We start from the raw sequence: 17,921 nt of genomic DNA on the forward strand, positions 1-17,921 counted from the left end.
TTTGCTTTGACTCACCTTTTTTTTTTCCCCTTGCTTTTCACCGTAGCGACCGTCCGGTCCACGACCGCTCACGCGCCGAGTTGAGGTCGGCCCGGTAGTCTGCTGGTACTGTTGTGTCTTCCTTCTTCGATTTCCCATATCTTTGGGCTTTTCTCCCGCTGAATTACAGGGAGAATTGTTGGGATACTCCGGTTTCATTTCCCGACTGTCCATTCGGACCCCTACACTTCAAGACGGCGGATTTTTGGTTCTCGAACCGACACCGCATTACATGCAGTCGTTGGTTATATTCCTCGAGTGAAAGGGCGGCATCTGGACGGCGAATCTTGTTGCCAACACCGGGCTTGTTGTGTTAATTTAGCGTGAAGCTCTCACGTAATGGTGTCTGAAAATACTGAAATTAGGCGACAACCTTGGCTAGTTAGCTAACGAGCGAGCCTAATGCAGCAGCGAAGGCGGTTCGAGTTCCGGCGGGTAATTTATAAAAAAAAAAAAAAAAAAGCGTTGTTAAGTTGAACGAGCACAGGAAGTCGTCCAAAAAAACAACAACAACAACACAGACACAAGGCTACACAAACTGTCATAAGTCGGAAGATAAACACAATAGTGTATTTAACAATAAATTTAGCATAGCAGGAAAATCTTCTGGACTTACGCAGTGTCTTCGGCGACAGGAACTATGTGTGACGTCATATCCGACCCACCACTTTCCTCCTTCCTCCAAAATCAGAAATCACGTGTAATGGGTTTTTCGGCCATTCGTTATGTTTGGTAACACAAGAATGCGTATCATATCTCAACGTTATCGTTTATGATGGATGACAATTTGAAATTTCCCTCTGTCCGTTTTCTGAGCAGCTTATCCTCACAAGGGGTCGCAAGAGTGCCGGAGCCTATCCCAGCTTTCCGTCGGGCAGGAGGCAGGGTACGCCCAGAATTGGTCGCCGGCCAATCGCAGGGCACAACGAGACAAACAGCCGCACTCGCAATCACACCTAGGGGCAATTTCGAGTCCCCGATGACTGCATGTTTTTGAGACGTGAGAGGAAACCGGAATGCCCGGGACAAAAACCCACACAGGGACGGGGAGAACATGCAAACTCCACACAGGGGGAGGCCGGAATTTGAACCCCAGTCCTCAGAGCTGTCAGGTTGACACTCTACAGGTGGCCCGCCGTGCCGGCAGTTTGATATTTTTGTACAGATTTCCACAAGACTCATGGAATCTGACACAGACGATCTGCCTTCACGGGGCCACATAACATCACGGGCCCGGCCTGATCTGGCCCCCCGGGCCTTGAGTTTGACACCTGTAATCGAAATCAATCGCGAAAAACACCAGTTCTTTATTGGACCATAACTCGGTGGTTTTCGGGCAGAATACAGCAATAAAAATCGGCTTTTTCTCCTTCCTGCTGTTAGTTTGTGTGCAGAAAAGTGGAGCCCGAGCGATGGAAGTGGACGTTGACCCAGCTGCCGTTGCGTCGGTGCCACACGCGCGTCTCCTCCGCCTTGGCCACTCTCGCCCGCAGGTTCTCGTCCATGGTCTGGGTCAGACGGATGTAGGCGATGCAGGCGGCGTCGTCGCCCAGCAGGTGCACACGGGGCTCCGCGATCAGCGTGTTATGGATCCTTGCGTTCAGCACTGAAAAGGCAGAAGTGCGCAGAAAAACTGATTCCCGCGTCGAACGCGACCGCGATTTTTAAGGCTTCAAAAATCCAAACCTACTCAAAATGTTCCCCATTGTTTTGGAGCAAATAATTACAAGTGCTTTCTTCAAATATACACATTTGAACGGGTTGCAATTCACTGGACCAATCTGGAACTAAAAAAAAAATTGGGAATTTGTGAGCATGTCAATCTATCTGTAAAAATACAAGTATTAATAGCTCCATACTTGTAACATTACGACGTTCCTGGTAATTTCCCGATTTCTCCCAAATGATGACTTCTGTTTTCAAAATAAATTCATCTTTTGTCCAACAAGACAACTCCCAATCAGTCGGTGGATCTTGACATTTTCCACTTTTGGGTGTATTACCGTTTACCATGAAGAACTCATGGAACTCCATGCTCTGCACCAAGATGCCCAGGCCTTCGGGCTCAAAGCTGGTGAGTCCCGGATCGCACAATTCCCTGAGACAGACGGAGAAACCATGAACGAGCGCCACAAGTTTCCGTGATAAAACTGACCGACTTGGACTGACTTGTAGCCTTGGAAGTCGCTGTTGGTGATGGCTGTCATTAGCTTCTGGGTGACTTCGATGATCTCCTGCTGTCGGGCTGGCAGACACATTTGGGATATTATTCAGGAGGACTAATAATTTTAAAAAAATGGTTATATTTCAAGAGTTTTTTCTTATGATAGGCAAATCTGAGGAGACTGACATTTTAGAATCAGTCTTTAGTGTTATTTGATGCTCACATATAATTGAGTCGTAACCATTTTTTCCTATAATTTATTTTTTTTCCCCTCGCTCTCGTAAAATTCCAACTTTATTTTCATAACATCGCACCTTATTTTAGCATCATCCTTGTTAAAACTCCGACTAGTAACAATACTGTTGAGGATAACGTGAAATATTTACCTCGGATTGCATCAGGCGCTGTGGCATTAGCGGCCCACTGAAGAGTCACATCGCCGCGAACAATTTTGAGGGACAGCAAAACCACGAAAAGATGGCAAAGCATGTTCGCGTGAGAAAATGTTCTTTTCTCTTCTAACAATCTTGCCTCCAGGTCTGTCAGTTTAAACCACGAGCCCTCTTTTTATTGGATTCTAACAGTGGCAGAAATCAGCCATGTTTGGTTTTCAGGTGTCCTTTTGGACTCTGGACTAAGTTTATTTAAAAAAAAAAAAAAAAAACATGCGTGGCCCTGAAACAAACCCAGTTGCTCAACAACCAAATATGTTCAGGAGTGACAACACCCCCCCCCCAAAAAAAAAAAATAAATAAAAAATATTCTGACTTAATTCTGACTTTTTTTTTATTATTATTATTATTATTCCTCATGTTGACAATCATTTTTGGGGGCATCATTCTGTCTTTTGAAGAAGAGGAAACAAAGCTTCCAGGCTTCCTCAATGCGAGCGCAAAGGTCAGGCAGGATATGGGCGGGACGAGTCCCGATTCCACACGGGTGTAAGCCGAGACCCCTCAGCTGTTGAGTCCGCCGAGGAGGAGGAGGAGGAGAAGGAGGAGGAGGAGCATCCGTCTCCTTTTCCTCTTTCCCCTTTCAAAGCGACAGAAGCCCAGCTGGCCCCGGTTTCAAAGCGCCCCACCTGTGGAATTCCAGACGGTCCGAGAAGGAAGTCGACGGGGCAACGTGAAACATTTTCGCAAGAGGGAAGACTCCCCGGCCCGGGAGACAGGAGTTCAGAACCCGCAACCCGAGGTCGCCTTTATTTTTGGCGGCGCGATCGCATGCGGGTCGACCGCTCGTCCTAGTACAAATATCTATTGTTGTTCATATCCACTTAACAATACAAATCTAAATTGAAAAAAATGTAAAAAAAATAATAATAATAAAAATGACATTGGGACAAAGTAGTTTTTTCGTCACCTTAAATTGGCTTTTTTTTTTTTTCTATCAGAGAAGCAAAACTTTTTTCTCGTAACTTCATGAATTTTTTGCCTTGTAATATATTAACATTTTCATAGCGAGAACTATTTTTCAACATACGTGATTTCTGTCACATTATTTTTTTCCAACATTATTCTAAGGCCGTATTTTTTCTCAATTTTTGGAGGGTGATATTTTGACATTTTTCCTTACGATATCACTGCTTAATTCTTACATAATGTTGTGCAATAATTTTGTAAATCATGACAATTTTGGGTGGTGGGTGGGGAATATTACGACTTGTAACATTCCAACTCATTTTTTTCTATCGGTTTGTGACTTTGTTCTTTGACCATTGATATTTTTTTTGGGGGGGCGGGGTCGTTTTGACTGTTTTCTTTATCTTGCTGACACTGCAGATTTTCCCCCTTCGCACCACTGACCTCAATGTTATTCTCATAACATTCGGAAATTTTTCCTCATAACATACGAATGACTAATTTTTGGAAACACTTTCAAGTTATTTTCAGTATTTTTTTTTTTTTTCAATATTCCAACTTTCTTCTCATAGCTTGATGACGTTCCCCCCCCCCCCCCCCGCTCCCAAATCGTCCGATCACGTTCCAACATGTTTCCAAGTCTCCAGTCTCTAAAATGAAGCGCTGCGAAGGGGCCCACGAGTCGCTCTTGATCCCCGCCCCGGCGGAAATCCCGGGAAGTCCCGATCCATCCCTGAGAAGCGTTCAGTCTTGCGCAAAGCCGGGCCGGCACGCTAGTCTCGGCCCTTTCCGTTTCAGGCGCGTCCGCTGCTCAGACGGTTGGTGAACAGATGCTGGTTCCTGCGGCCGATCTCCTCCTTGTACCAGGGCCCCCACACGCCTCCGTTGTACTGCGGGTTAGAGCGCAGATCTTTGGCCGGGTAGCGCACCCGCACCGCCGTCTTGTTGTACTGCGCCAGCCGAGTGAGCATTTTCTTGACCACGTGCGGGTAGCGCTGGGATAAATCGACCCGCTCGTAAGGGTCCGAGGTGATGTTGAAGAGCCACAGGGACTTGCCACGGTCCCAGCGGACGCGTTCGTTGTGCCAGCGCAGGGTCAGCCGCTGGGAGGAGAAGCAGAGACTGGAGTGAGTCTCGAGAGAGCGTTAATCTTCATCTTGCTTGCAAGTCGGGTCATTACTTGGGTTCGGGGAGTCGTACAGTCTTAGTCACAAAGCACGTCATCACCCCTCACCTCATCGCGAATCGCTGTTTTGCAGATATGCGATTTTTTTTCCGAGCGGATTTGTGGCGATCAATCGTCATCGCGATTGTTTTCCCCACAGGGGCTAACGTTACTTGAAAAGCAATAAACGCCAGCCAGGAGGAAAGAGTGCATAAACGACGGAATTTGGGACCATTTCAACTCTTAAAAAGAAAAGGAAGATAAAGTGGAATGTGTCTTTTCAGTCATGCAGTAAGTAAACAGGCTAATGATTAGCCAATTAGTAGCGAGCCAACTGGACACTCTTGTGAGCGGTTGGACAGGTCACTCCCCAGAACTGCAGAAGCATTTTAAGATGCACGTATTTAAAATATAGACTGGTAGTATGGCGACCCCAAAAGGACAAAAATACTACCAGCACCGCACATGCATATGTTGTCACGGTATTATGCATAAACATCGAAGATACAAAAGTAAGAATACTCACGCAATTTTTTTTTAGATGGTGTCTCGTAAGCAATGATTTTTTTCGGGAGGAACCCGTCCACTGTTTGGTGAACTTGCTGTTTATGTACTCAGGCCTCTGCCCTGGCTCGAGTGATCTCGCTGTAGTGGTTTGGGACTATCTTGTGGCAATTCTAAACCTCTTTAGAGGGGGTTCGGCGGGGATCCATCGCACAAATCTGGACTCACCCTAAATGTCTTGTCAAGTCTGTCATGAATTTTAACCGAGCGAGTTCAAAGTCTGAAAATTGACTCGAGATAACTTATGGGACTGGAGTCGCCCACCTGTGTGGAGAAGGTCTGGGGAGGTACCCAGTCGCTATAACCGGGTACCCCCGTCAGCAGCTTCCAGTGGCCCACCCGCAGGGCCGCCTGCACGGCCGTGTTCCACAGGCCGTGCCCGGCCTTCCACGAACCGTTTTTGGCCTTCACGTAGATGGGGTCGATGTTGTGGAGGATGTCCCGGCGGGGTGAGGGGAGCCCTTCGCTGATTGTTTCCCACACGTCGTAGCCGTCCAGGTTGAGATCCTCGTCCAGAGTCCCTTCACCCAAGGTGACCAGCGTCGGGAACCAGTCGGTGATGTGCACCAACGACTGACACTTGGTGCCCTTCTTGACCAACAAGGGGCTGTGGACGAAGCCCACCGCCCGGATGCCGCCTTCCCACAGCGTGGCCTTGCTCCCCCGGAGGGGCCAGTTGCTCCCGCCGACCAGCGGCTGCCCCCCGTTGTCCGAGGAGTACACGATGACCGCGTTGTCGTAGTAACGGTAGCGTTTCAACGCCAGGGTCAGGTTGCGTACGGCTTCGTCCAGACAGGAGACCATGGCTGCAAATTTGCGCCGGTGAGGGTTCACGATCCCCTTGTAGCGCTCCAGGTAGCGAGCCGGAACCTGAAGCGGCGAATGCACCGCCTGATAGGCTAAGTAGAGGAACAAAGGCTTGCGAGGGTCATGGTTTGCTAAGATCTCGATGGCCTTTTGCGTGTACATTACCGTGGAGTACAAGCCCCGGTCCTGCTCCCACGCGGCCTCTTCGCCTTCGTACAAGTCGTAGCCGCACATCCCGGGACCCTCGCACTTGTAGTGGCTGTAGTAGTCGCCGCTTCCCAGGAGCGAGCCGAAGAAGCTGTCGAACCCGCGGCGGGTGGGCAGGCAGCCGCGTTTGTAGAAGCCCAGGTGCCACTTGCCCACCATGTGCGTGGAGTAGCCGGCCTGCTTCAGCTTCTGCGGCAGGGTGACGTTGTCCAGGGGGAGGCAGTTGGGCTGGGTGGCTCGGATGATGGAGTGCTGGAGGCCCGTGTGGATCTGGTACCTGCAAAAAAAAAAAAAAAAAATGTTATGCGTTTCGTGTTGCGAGGGGAAAATGATGATGATCTCTATGACTGTATGAAATAATATCTCGTGCGTGTACACTTTTGATGCCAGATCAAACATGGCTACTGCCCATGCAGTCTTTTCAGCGGTGTCAGAACCAGAATCAGAATCACCTTTATTGGCCAAGCGTGTAAAAACACAGGAGGAATTTTTCCCCGGCATGGAACTGCACTCAATGTTTGGGATTGCGCGTTTCTGGCGTGAAGTACATCACACATCCTATCGATCAACCACCCAACGTAAAATACTGACATAACTTGATCCTGGATGATTTGTTGGGCAAAATATATGTGGTTGTGAGGTACTGTGCAAATAATTTTCTTCCAAGATATTAACGAACGACTGCGTAAAAAGAAAAATATCGTTATGACATAGTAAGTACGTGTTTCCCAGTGAGGTATTTGAAGTGGACGTGTACCTGCCGGTCATGAGCTGACTCCTGGACGGGCTGCAAAGGGGCTGCACGTAATAGTTCTCCAGCTTCACTCCCTGCGTGGCCAGCCGGTCCAGGGTGGGGGTCTTGATCTCCGAGCCGTGGTAGCCCACGTCCCGGAAGCCCTGGTCGTCTACCAGAATGAAGATGATGTGCGGCGGCGGCGGCGGCGACTTGCGGAAGTCCGAAGCCCAGTTGGAGCTCCAAGTGCGAGACACCATCGCGCCGAGGAGCAAACTGAGCGGAACCCACAAGATCAACATTTTGCAGCCCCCGCCTCCCTCCTCCCGAGTCCCGACTTTTTAAACGTTCTGCCGCCACCGTGCCATCGCGTTAAACAGCCTTCCTTTCGCAGCCCTTTTCTCCAGGCATCAGCGAGCGTGCGTCATTCCACGCGCATGTTTCTGGAGTAGCTCCACGCCAGATGTCTTCCATCGTGTGGGAAAGAGAGAGAGAGAGAGAGAGAGAGAGAGAGAGAGGGAGGGAGGGAAAAAACTGTGGCCATGTATCACGCTCGCGGAGAAAACCGCGACGAGACGCCCCGCGAGTGCGTGGGCGGGTTGATGTGGAACTAAAAAAAAACGGAGGAAAAAAAAAAAGGAGAAGAGCTTGACGGTAAAAGTGACAACATATCACATCTTCTCGCCAGCGACTCCAAAACAAGCACGCGTTGTGCATCTGTCACTAAAGGAGACAGCCATTTTAAAGCCCCCCCCCACCCCACCCCTTTTATATTAATCAGATTTTTTTTTTAAAAAAAAAATCGTTCCTCCCATGTACTGTACTCAACTTTTCAGACTATGGTAAACATTGTACACTGCGGTCATTTGAAAGTCGTCCAAAAAAAATGGAAAGCTGGCACATACTGTACTGTTCCTTACATCAGCCGTACAAGTCCAATCCTGTCATTTTCGTGGCTCAAACACATTCCACGCGCAACACCTTGTTTTTTTTTTTTTTTTTTTTTTAAACAATCCCTGAAACCTGCAACGGATCTCCACGTCCACAAACGTTCGGTTTTACCCTCAATCCAAGGAGCACGGCAGCTGTTGTAACCATCTCTCACCCGCGCCCCAGTCAGGAATTCAACAAAGACCGCGTTGTCGCGGGCCCGAATCAAGACCTGCAGCACGTCAAAACTAAAATGGACTTGACTGGAGCCCACTTCAATTCCATGTGACTTGGTCGTCAAAACCTGAAGAAAGACGACTTTCGGGCTTTGGAACTAAGAGAGTTCAATTTCACTTGAACAAGTAATCTCATTAAGAGTTTCATATCTGCTTATTAATAAAGAGTGTTTGCCTTATTTTAATTTTTTTAAACTAAGAACAGTTAGCTGGCTAGTGTGGGACCATTAAAAATGTAAAAATGATGCAATTGTGGACGTTTTAGTCGAGCTAAGAAACGCAACGATTCGGAATAACCGTCTTCAGCTTTTGTTTTGATTCATAGGCAAAACTCTCCTATGTTTTTTCCTAATGAGAAGTAATTTCCATTATATTTTGCAAATAAGAGGGCTCGGGGTCACATTAAAGGTGGGGAAAAAATATGATACACTTTTTTAATAGAAGAAGCGCATCGTTCCAACATTAAAATTGAGTTGAACCGAGTTTGGTCATTAAATTTTTTACAAGGCGTGTATATTTTAGGGCTATGATTTGTGGAGGAAAAACTATATTACCACTCAATATATGTAAGCGACGAGAGCGGAATGGAATTGACTTGAATCAACTTGCTTGAAATTATTATTTTTTTTAAAAATTCCTACAGTACTTTAGGACTTTTTCAAGACTTGACAGTTATGATTTGATAGTTTTTGTGTTATCATGCTAAACAAATAGTATATATGTCGTAAAATAAAATCTGCATTTTGCTGCCCCCCCCCCAACTATATTGCTGTTCTACACAAACAGAATGAGGGGACGGCGCCGACGTGATGATTTTCAAGGATTTTCGGTAACATTCCAACCAGAGTTGGGTTCTGCTCGCGTGCCGAGCCGGATCTGCCGCTTCCAAAGTGTGAGTAGTTTTGTTTTGTCTTCACTTCATTTCACAAAATGCGCTGCGGCTGTAAAAGCTAAGTAAGATATTTGAAAACGTCGCCTGCACCTGATGGCAAGTGCTTGAGCGTGTAGCTGTAAGCCCCCCACCCCCAGCGCATAGAAAGCCCCCACAGTTGACCAGCTTCTGGTCTTTGGGGTTGCTGTGTCATCTCAGTTGACTCAAAATGTGCACACTGACTTTCTTTCACTATACATCAGCTTCCGTTAAAAAGGGCTTTTTCATAGCCCCTGATTACCCCCCCCTCCCCCCCCCACCTTACTGACTGCCTGTACAGCATTCGAGCATACATAAGCCCCCCACCGTTAAATATAACATTGTGCTCATTATCTAAACCTTACTTAATGATTCTGTAAAACAACTAGACAGTACGTCAACATTATGCACAGGAATTTTAAGGTTTACAAAAAAAAAAAAAACCACTCACCTTTTCAAGACCAGACAAAAGTCATTTTTATCATATTTATACTGGCAAAAGACCCGTTTATTACCCTTTGAAACGGTGCCAGATTTGTAAGCAACGCGCATTTGTGCGATGAGCAGAAGAGTTTAAAGCGTCACCTGCGCCTGTGATCATTTTGCCAAATCGACTCCGCCGGTGACGTCTCATTTTGCTGAGGCAAAGAAGATTTGATTTATTTTTCCCCCCACGTGCTTGGCTCTGCTGCTCAACCCACAAATGTCTGTCGCTTCCGGATGTGGGAGGGAAATGCACGTCCCTTTGCCAATGTCCAATTTCAATAAGTGTTTCTTATTAAACACTTGTAAACAATTAATTTAAACCGAGCGTGAAGAGAGCATTACAAACCTTTATTTTCTTCTAAACATCCAAAATGGCATCCTACACATCTATCCAACTGTGCGTAAACGTGATCATAAAACTGTAGCTTGATTGGATCGCAGAGAAATTATCTTTCAAATCAAATTTGCTGCAAAGGAGTTCAATCAATAAAGGATGATTTCAACTTACAAATGATAAGTGACGTTGCAGTCTTTGGTCCTGTGCTTCCCTCCCGTCTGAAGTGTCACTCATCCAAGCTCTGTGTGCGCGTGTGTGTGTGTGTGTGTGTGTGTGTGAAAAACGTGCTGCGTTTAAAAGTTCCCAATCGCCTTCTGGAGCTCCTCCCTGATGGAGTTAAGCTCCACCACTCCCTCGTTGAGCATGTCGGCGACCTCTTTGATACGAGCCACCACTTCCTTCTTGAAGGCCTTCTTCAGCTCCCGCGAGTCCTTGAAGTACTTGTCCATGCCGCTCTGAAGTCTGTGGACCAGGTCCAAGTTGCCGTCGGTGAGCTCCACGGCTCGCAAAACGGGAGAGTCCACCAAGCTGATCATCTGCACCGCCTTGCGCACCTCCCAATCCTCGGAGTAATGTTGGGTGCCCGACCGGAGGAAAGGATGCCCACGCAACTTGTACAGCCCGTGATTAACAAAGTGAAGGATCCTCGCCAAGTCCCGAAAGTCGGATTCGTACTCCTGCAGCACCGCCTCCACCTGCAAACCACCGCAAGATGAGATGACTTTCAAATGGATACGGCGTGAATGCTTGAAGGTCTTGCCAAAGCGCTGACCTTCTTGCGTTCCTGCATGTTGTTGACATTATCAGAGATGCTCGCGGAAGCCGAAGTGATCCCCCCGGCGGTGGCCACGCCCACGCCGACGGCCGTGACGATGAGGGAGGCGCCAAACGTGAACGGGGCCAGGGCCAGGCCGGCAATGGCCGTCACGCCGCCGACTGCCGCCGTGGTGCTCCCCGTGATCCCGGCCGCTTTGGCTTTCTGGTGGAAGGTGGCGAGGTGGTCGGCGAGGGCGTGGAGCCTCACCACGTGCTGCCAGAAGATCTCGGCCCGCTCCGTGAAAACCTTGTTGAACATGCGCAGGCCTCGGTTCACCTTGTCGGCCAAAATGGCGAAGGACCTGGCAGAGGGAAAACGCTCGTCACGCCGGAGCTGAAAACTTCTGAAGAAGACTACCAGCATTTGGAAACACCTACTGGGACTCGTCGAGGTGAGGCTTGACCTCGTCATCTGACGGCAACTCGTCCCACTCTGGAAAGACAGACGACCATTTGACGGCGCTCAATTGATAAAAGTATTTAGAAAAGTATGGAAAAATGAAGAGAGCTTCGGTGAAGTCGAACAACCGATGCTACGGTGCAACCAGAGACAAATTCGCTTCGAATGGCGGGACAAACTCAGGAACTTGAAAGGGGCGCGTTGCAGTTTTGTCATTCCAGTGTTGTGATTTTCGGTTTCTACACTGTACGGATACAGCCCAAGCTGTGACTCACGTTCAACTGTGTTCCACCACTCCATCAAGCTGTCAGTGTCCTGTGACGAAAGAAAGGGAGTGAGACGACAACGACGACAACAACACTGACTGCACTGCCGTGAGTCACGCTGGCGTCACGCTGACCCCGTCGCCCTCCTCCAGACCCGCCGCCGCACGCTCGTCCTTCTGAGCCGCCAGCCACTCGGCCTGCGAACAAAACGGAAAGGAGATAAGAAAGCAGTTAGGTGTCAACAACCGCCGACGCGACACGCTACGAGCGCAATGTCGTCGGACCAGTCGCCGGACCGAAGACGCAGGCATCGTGCGCGTGTTTACGTTCCACCCTCTGCGGTTTTAAATCTCGAAATCGAGTCATCAGATGAGCAGCCTGGCAGCGGGCTCGTCTTTCACCACGTACCTGCGCCGCCTCCGACAGGTGCTCGACCCCCACGTCCCCGGCGTCGCCTTCCCATATTTTCTTCTGCCAACAGACAATTTCAAGCACAGGTGATTCCGGAGCCCAAATCGGCACTTGACGCCCCAAACGATGCTCTCACCTTTGTTTTGTGCTTTCGGAAGCCTTTGTGCTTGAACTTTTTCTGGAAAGGGAGAGGAAAAGTGTGTTGAGTCTTTCCACCCTACCCCCCCCCCCCCCAAAAAAAAAAAAAAAAAAAAAAAAAAAACACAAGACAGTCCTGTCCCCATCCCTTGTTACTTGTTTGTGAAGGCCCAGGTCATCCTGTTTGTAGTTGTAGTCCACTAAGGGACTCCCGTGTTTTCGTCTGCTCAGGTCGAGGTCGCCCTCATCTTGCCAGTCGTCCGCCTGCGAAGGTTGAAAAACATTCACCGCCGAAGCTCCCGCCGCAGACAAACCCAAAACGTACCCAAGGCGTCTGCGCTCGAGCAGCGTGACCGAACGGCATCGGCTCCCCCGGTCCCGATGAACCGTGGTTCGGCTTTGGTTTGCGCGGCAAGGGGACCGGCGCTTTGAACTTGCTCTTTTTCTAAAAAGTAGAACGCATCTTAGTGTGTCATCTACTTCATATTACAAAGACTGGAGGATGAAAATGTTCAAAACTTTACAGAATTTAGTGAGGCATCAATTGAAATCCACGGAAAGGATTAAGCACACAAACCAGTTTGTAGTCATCCGCCGCATTCTGCTCGCCGTCGTCCAACTGCTCCGCTGGGAAGTTGCTTTGATGTTTCGGATGAAAGTCCGGGACTTCGTCCTTGCACAATAAAAGTCATCAAACTATTAAAAAAAAAAAAAAAAAAATCGGACTCGATTGAAACGTGTTTTGCACTTGATCTTTTTCAGATGGGGAAAAAATAAATAGATATACTTGGCTGTTGGAATGAAGTCTTTTTATCTCGTCCACATCCTCAAATTTGTGCTTCTAGGAGGACATTTGTATCATTATTTGATTTACAAAGTTAAAAAAAAAAAAAAAAAAAAATGCATCCAAGTGTGTGACGGCACCTGCCACGTGTCAGCTGCACCATAAAACTGGTCTCGTCTGTCCTGCAGGAAATAAAACAACGCTGTAGGCCACATCGCAAATAACACGCGACTCTCCATTGGTACCTTTGAGTCTTCGGGAGGGGTGTATCCATGCGCCCCCTGGGGCTGCTCTGCTGGAGAACTGGCAAATCCTTTTTGAGGGACGAACATCATCTTGTTCTTCTTTTTGTCTTTCTGGAGGGAGAACACAAACGAGCGGTGGCTAAAGAAGCAAAGAGCATGCGAGAGAGTCCCGGATTGGAGAGACCTACACTGGGGTAGAAGTCGGCCTCGTCCAGGTGGGATTTTGCCACATCTTCCTCACCGCTGCCGTCACCAAACATGGCCTCCTGGGGGAGAGCAGGTCTTAATATTATATTACTTTTTTTTTTTTTTTAAAGACTCTTGTGGATCATTTTCTTTGGAGTTCTTTGTTTTACCTGGGAGCGCCAGCTAGTGGTGGTCCCTTTCAGGTTCATCCTTTTCTTGTGGTGGTCGTCGTCCTGTCGATGGCAAAAGCAGTGAGCACAGCGGAAGTGTTCGCGCTCATCACCGCAACGCCATTCACCTTGCTCGCCGCAGCCGGGTTCCGCTGGACCAGGCTGGTGGACGCCCGCCTCAGCAGCTGGTTGACCTTGTTCTTCAGGGGCTTTTTCTTCGGCACAAAAGACAGTCGGTCACGAGAGTCAGGCTTTGAAGATGAAAAGGTGGCAGCGCCCACGAAAAGTCCTACTTTGGTGTCAGACCAACTTTGCCCTCCATCTTGCCACTTAGCCGGTGGTGTGTCCGTCTCGTAGAAATAGTCCTGATGGCGACAACAAAGACGGGAAGGGTACTCCTTCACCTCACAACACTTGGAAAGATGCTGGCTAATTCCTGCTGGTACCTTTGAGGGCTTCCCCGGAGGAGGTAAAGTCCAGCTTCGGCTGTCCTTCAAGTCATCATAAAATTTGTCCTAGCGCACGAACATCTTTATAAGCACTGATACATTAAACATCAGAACTTTGAGCTGTTTCGGTCACCTTTGAGGACCCTCTGGACAACAGGGAAAACTTGCCCTCCTTTCTCTGTGACAGAAATGAACAACACAGTGGGCGAAAGCCGTGGGAAAGTTCTAGTATTGTTTAGCAAGGTAACACAGAGAAATTGATATTTTGGAGGGTCTGTGAGTGCCACCCCTGATGGAAAAACCCAAACTTCTACAAGAGGCGATTTTCCAAAGCCAGGGGAAAGTCTGTTCGGAATTGATTGATTGTAAACCTGAATTGCTCTTCAGGAACTAATAAAGAATTCTGAATCTGACAAATGGTGATGGTGTCACCTTGACGTAACTTCCGGCATCATCGTGATCTTCTCCTCTTCCCTCAGAGTCCATCTTGACCTGAAAGAGAGAAGATCACCTTGCTTGCCTTTCTTTTGGTCTCCACTGGTGCTTAAAAAGAAATAATAAAAAAAAAAAAAAAAAAAAAAAAAAAAAAACCGTCGCTTCTCACCTTGAGGGATTCGCGGCGGAGTCGGAATTTTCCAGACTTGGAGGATAAAACGCAAACACGGGCTTGGTCAAAGTACAAAGTGGTGAAAGCGAGACAAGTGTGGGCTTACTGGTTTGAAGTCAGGGTGAAACTGCGGACTGTCCTCTGGCCAATCTTCTACACACTTTTCCTGTCAAGAAATTCCACTTATAGTAAGTTTCTTTCGGCTTGTCCCTTTCGGGGTCGCCTCAAAAACAAAAACTCATGAAACCTTTGATCGAAATTCCCTTCCACAATCATTCGGAGCCCACCTGTCCAATCAGCAAGATGTCCTCAAAGATGTTGAAGTCCTCCTGGTTCAGCGCTTTATCGTCCTGCAACACAGAAAGTCATTCAGCTTGGACTGATATATTGACCAGCCACATTCTACCATCCTGCTAGTATCCAGACACACATAGCTCACCTGAGGCTTGGCTGTAGAGTCAATAACTGGCTTGGGGAGAGTTTTGAACGGTTTTGGAGGAGGTTTTGGCGGGCCAGTCGGCTCAGGCATAACCTAGACAAGCGGGAAAAGGTCACAATTCGGAAAAGAACAGACTGCTTGGGGTGAAAACGGCTCACTGCGTTTGCCGGCTTGGGGAAAATCTCTGGCATGGTGGGCTTTTCCAACCTCGGTGGTCTGGAACGAGGAAGGGGCTTCGGCGGGCGCCTGGTGAGCTTCATCTGGTGCAGTGTGATGTCCAAGGAGACATTTAGAAATGGCCAACATAACTTCAAATGATACACTTCAAACAGAAAACGCTACGCACGTGGGTCAAGTCGGTTGGAGAAGAGTCTGGCGACTTGCTCAGATTCCGGGCCAGACTGAAGGGCGTTGGCTGGAGGATTCCGTGTTTGCTCCCTTGAGGAGTTGTGAGCACGATGTCACGCGGCGTATCAAAATACATCGATTGGGCCGCTGACTCGGAAAGGTCTGATGTCGATTTCGCCAATCCACTCCCGTACAGCGTTCCGGGTATGTACTTGCTATTGGCGGCCTTTGCACCAAACAGGTCACTAGTGCTGCCGCTGTCTCTGAATAGCTCCTTCACGATCGGACTCGAGACATCAGAAGAAGGGGAGAACACATCCACATCAGATCCAGATAATCCAGAATAACCGGGTTTTTTGTCGTGTGGGAAATTTCCTCCATTTGCCTGAAACAAATGTGACTCGGTGGTCGAGGCCGAATAAAACGGAGCCTTTGAAGACCCGAACAGGTTCTCCTCCACGTTGGAAGAAGGCCTTAATGGATCCATAAATACACTGTGATCTTTTTCCAAGAGCTGCCCTGAAGATGTCTTGAGGCTAAAATCATCTGGAGAATCTCGTAAAAGGTCCTGCATGCTGGAGCTCTTTGAATGCAGGTTCTTGAAAAGGTTCTCAGTATTATTCTCTGGTGAGTTCAGGTTGATGCTGTGATATTGCCCGCTAGCTGACCCACTTTGGGACGTCGGATAGCTGTCTGACACGTGGTTTAAGCTGAAGGCCTGGACCAAGTCCTGCTGCGCTTCAGACACTGCGGCTTTTCCATCTTCCAGGTGATCTTGCGGAGAACCCAGGAATCCAGGCGGAGGACCGAAGAGTCCGTCCGCTCGCGCTTCCTGCCACGGTTTCCTCCAACCATCCTCGCCGCCGTCGGACTTGTTCCCGAATTCCTAGCGGCACAACACGTGACGTTGCGACAAAAACGCAAACCACAGCCGAGACTGATAAACGAGGAATGCGGATGCTCCGTACCGTATGATGGGAATGAAATGGGTTCGTGCTGGCCGCGTGCTGTCGTGAATAAACCACAAAAGCAGGTTTAACTGAATGTGGGTCATGGACTACAAGGAAGGGGAGGATGAAATAAACGTCACCTGCGGGTTTGGCCGGTGTGCTCCATTCTGTAACAGCAAAGCTACGTATTAACGTCCACATCAGGACACACCACATGCTAGCGAAGGTGAAAACTAGCAAACAAAAGCGGTCTTTGACATCACCTGCGGCAGCCCGCCGTCGATGTTCACGCCCGCAAGGTCGTCCTGCGGAAAGAAATTGCATTCGTTTTGTTCAGTCGGTTTCCCCCCATAAAAATTCCCCCGTCCGCATACGCAGTCGCTTCAAAAATGTTCTCACTCGGATGATCCTCAGCCTGTCCGCGGTCGTCCTGCTGGCGTCTGAGACCGACGGAGCCGGGGTCTGATGGGTGACAGGCGAGACAACCGATGTCATCGCTGCAATGGGGAAAAAAACGGGGACGGTGGAAAAGTGACAAGTACCTTGGACTGATTGAGGAACGGGTTTTGGGGGATTTTCTTGAGCATGTTTTGCAGCACGACAAGACTCTACAAAGGAAAAAAAAAAAAGATTCACTTTTACGATAAAAACAATAGCAGGCAAGTTGCTGGCTCGTGATAGGAATCGGGAACTTTTGCACTGTCCTCCTTCGCCTGACTTTCTCACAAGTCAACCTTACAAAAGTGGGATTGAGGCGGGCTCCCTCTGGTGGTGTGTGAAATAACAGCATAAAACTTTTCAACTCTGCAACACGCTTCCAGTGGCTTCAACTTTTTAAATCCAGTTGGTTTCGTCCAATTTTAACTTAAGTACAAGACGTGTGTCCAACTTGGACTTTGTCCCCCCCCCCCCCCAAAAAAAAAGTAATGACATAAATATATTTGTTCATCCATCCATGCCAGTTATGCTTAGTGAAAAGCAGAACAATTAAATGTTCGTTAGGGTTAAATTTATTAGAGCGCAGAAGGTGAAATTAAACTTCACATCCAAACCAAATTACATGTGCCATCTTAATCACTTTTCATGTGTCATTGATCAGTAGGCTACGGTGGAAAAATAAAGAGCAGAAAATATAATAGAAAATATAAAAAAAAATACATGGTCACTTTTGGGGTGTGTATGAAATGAGTTCAAAAATTTGTCTCACGTGACAGGTAGCATGACAGTGCAAAACACGCTCTCAGCGGCACGCATTTTGTTGTTTTTAGAAATTGTAATGATTATAAGCATAAAAAAAAAAACCACATATATGTATTACTGGTCGTCTGTCGATGGTGGTGCTCCCCCGCGGCTCGTCCCTCGCCCCCTCCTGAGCCTCCTGCTTTCCAAAAAAAATATTCAAACAATGCTCAAATTTGAACAAAAATAAAAAGGAGACAAAAAGAGGACGCGTCATGCTTTATTATTATTATTATTATCATTATAATTTTTCCCTGAACTTACCGTGCTCGTTTCCGCTCTCATGTTGCCTTTTTCGCTCGGTTTCTGCTCGTTTCTCGGGGCCGTTTGAGCTCATTACCGCCCAGCTGCCGAACGAGCGCACCTGGGTCAAGTTTCCTGCCCGGTCGAGGGCTTCACATCCGGTCCGTGACTTTCGCAATAACATCCCAGCCCAGCAGAGGAGGCAAAATGGATTCCCGGCAGGTGTTAAAGTGCTTTTTTTTTCTATTCTTTTCAGATTCAAAACGTGACCAGATGAAGACGTGGGAACAG

General features: G+C 48.1%; 3 protein-coding genes across 5 annotated transcripts; all 3 read right to left on the bottom strand.

Moving 5' to 3' along the window:
- Nucleotides 1-1,418: 1,418 nt before the first annotated feature.
- On the bottom strand, nucleotides 1,419-2,944 carry LOC133494954 (calcium/calmodulin-dependent protein kinase type II delta chain-like). Its single transcript, XM_061809263.1, has 4 exons — nucleotides 2,590-2,944; nucleotides 2,209-2,284; nucleotides 2,043-2,137; nucleotides 1,419-1,645 (listed from the first exon to the last, which is right to left on the bottom strand). Exons 1-4 carry the CDS (start codon nucleotides 2,690-2,692, stop codon nucleotides 1,419-1,421), a joined length of 501 nt encoding a protein of 166 aa, XP_061665247.1. The 5' UTR covers nucleotides 2,693-2,944.
- A 73-nt stretch (nucleotides 2,945-3,017) lies between these two features.
- arsj (arylsulfatase family, member J) lies at nucleotides 3,018-7,770 on the bottom strand. Its single transcript, XM_061809134.1, has 3 exons — nucleotides 7,065-7,770; nucleotides 5,558-6,584; nucleotides 3,018-4,667 (listed from the first exon to the last, which is right to left on the bottom strand). Exons 1-3 carry the CDS (start codon nucleotides 7,340-7,342, stop codon nucleotides 4,359-4,361), a joined length of 1,614 nt encoding a protein of 537 aa, XP_061665118.1. The 5' UTR covers nucleotides 7,343-7,770; the 3' UTR covers nucleotides 3,018-4,358.
- Nucleotides 7,771-9,929: 2,159 nt separating this feature from the next.
- On the bottom strand, nucleotides 9,930-17,801 carry si:cabz01007807.1 (uncharacterized). 3 transcript variants are annotated; one of them, XM_061809112.1, is made up of 32 exons: nucleotides 17,652-17,801; nucleotides 17,467-17,526; nucleotides 16,691-16,756; nucleotides 16,548-16,610; nucleotides 16,412-16,453; nucleotides 16,167-16,315; nucleotides 15,197-16,084; nucleotides 15,009-15,110; nucleotides 14,851-14,943; nucleotides 14,699-14,761; nucleotides 14,518-14,577; nucleotides 14,409-14,444; nucleotides 14,237-14,296; nucleotides 13,938-13,982; nucleotides 13,802-13,870; nucleotides 13,649-13,720; nucleotides 13,484-13,570; nucleotides 13,356-13,418; nucleotides 13,188-13,265; nucleotides 13,000-13,110; nucleotides 12,895-12,936; nucleotides 12,758-12,811; nucleotides 12,548-12,643; nucleotides 12,296-12,415; nucleotides 12,127-12,234; nucleotides 11,969-12,010; nucleotides 11,830-11,892; nucleotides 11,556-11,618; nucleotides 11,431-11,470; nucleotides 11,134-11,188; nucleotides 10,712-11,057; nucleotides 9,930-10,634 (listed from the first exon to the last, which is right to left on the bottom strand). In XM_061809112.1, the coding sequence occupies exons 1-32, from the start codon at nucleotides 17,722-17,724 to the stop codon at nucleotides 10,233-10,235; spliced, it is 3,711 nt and encodes a 1,236-aa protein (XP_061665096.1). In that variant the 5' UTR covers nucleotides 17,725-17,801; the 3' UTR covers nucleotides 9,930-10,232. The 3 variants fall into 3 exon arrangements, with proteins under 3 accessions (XP_061665096.1, XP_061665095.1, XP_061665094.1); XM_061809111.1 differs by having other exon boundaries at nucleotides 17,467-17,529; nucleotides 17,652-17,743; XM_061809110.1 differs by having other exon boundaries at nucleotides 17,467-17,556; nucleotides 17,652-17,742.
- Nucleotides 17,802-17,921: the final 120 nt, after the last annotated feature.

Source organism: Syngnathoides biaculeatus, chromosome 21 (assembly GCF_019802595.1).
Source record: "Syngnathoides biaculeatus isolate LvHL_M chromosome 21, ASM1980259v1, whole genome shotgun sequence".
Taxonomy (NCBI): domain Eukaryota; kingdom Metazoa; phylum Chordata; class Actinopteri; order Syngnathiformes; family Syngnathidae; genus Syngnathoides; species Syngnathoides biaculeatus.

Coding starts and splice junctions, on each gene's coding strand:
- arsj (XM_061809134.1), bottom strand. CDS start 7,342: ATGTTGATCTTGTGGGTTCCGCTCAGTTTGCTCCTCGGCGCGATGGTG. Junction 6,585..7,064: donor AGTCAGCTCATGACCGGCAG/GTACACGTCCAC, acceptor TTTTTTTTGCAG/GTACCAGATCCACACGGGCC. Junction 4,668..5,557: donor CCCAGACCTTCTCCACACAG/GTGGGCGACTCC, acceptor TTCTCCTCCCAG/CGGCTGACCCTGCGCTGGCA.
- si:cabz01007807.1 (XM_061809110.1), bottom strand. CDS start 17,724: ATGAGCTCAAACGGCCCCGAGAAACGAGCAGAAACCGAGCGAAAAAGG. Junction 12,937..12,999: donor CCCCTCCCGAAGACTCAAAG/GTACCAATGGAG, acceptor TATTTCCTGCAG/GACAGACGAGACCAGTTTTA. Junction 11,619..11,829: donor ACCTGTCGGAGGCGGCGCAG/GTACGTGGTGAA, acceptor TTTTGTTCGCAG/GCCGAGTGGCTGGCGGCTCA.
- LOC133494954 (XM_061809263.1), bottom strand. CDS start 2,692: ATGCTTTGCCATCTTTTCGTGGTTTTGCTGTCCCTCAAAATTGTTCGC. Junction 2,285..2,589: donor AGCGCCTGATGCAATCCGAG/GTAAATATTTCA, acceptor TGTGTCTGCCAG/CCCGACAGCAGGAGATCATC. Junction 1,646..2,042: donor TGAGTTCTTCATGGTAAACG/GTAATACACCCA, acceptor CTGCCTTTTCAG/TGCTGAACGCAAGGATCCAT.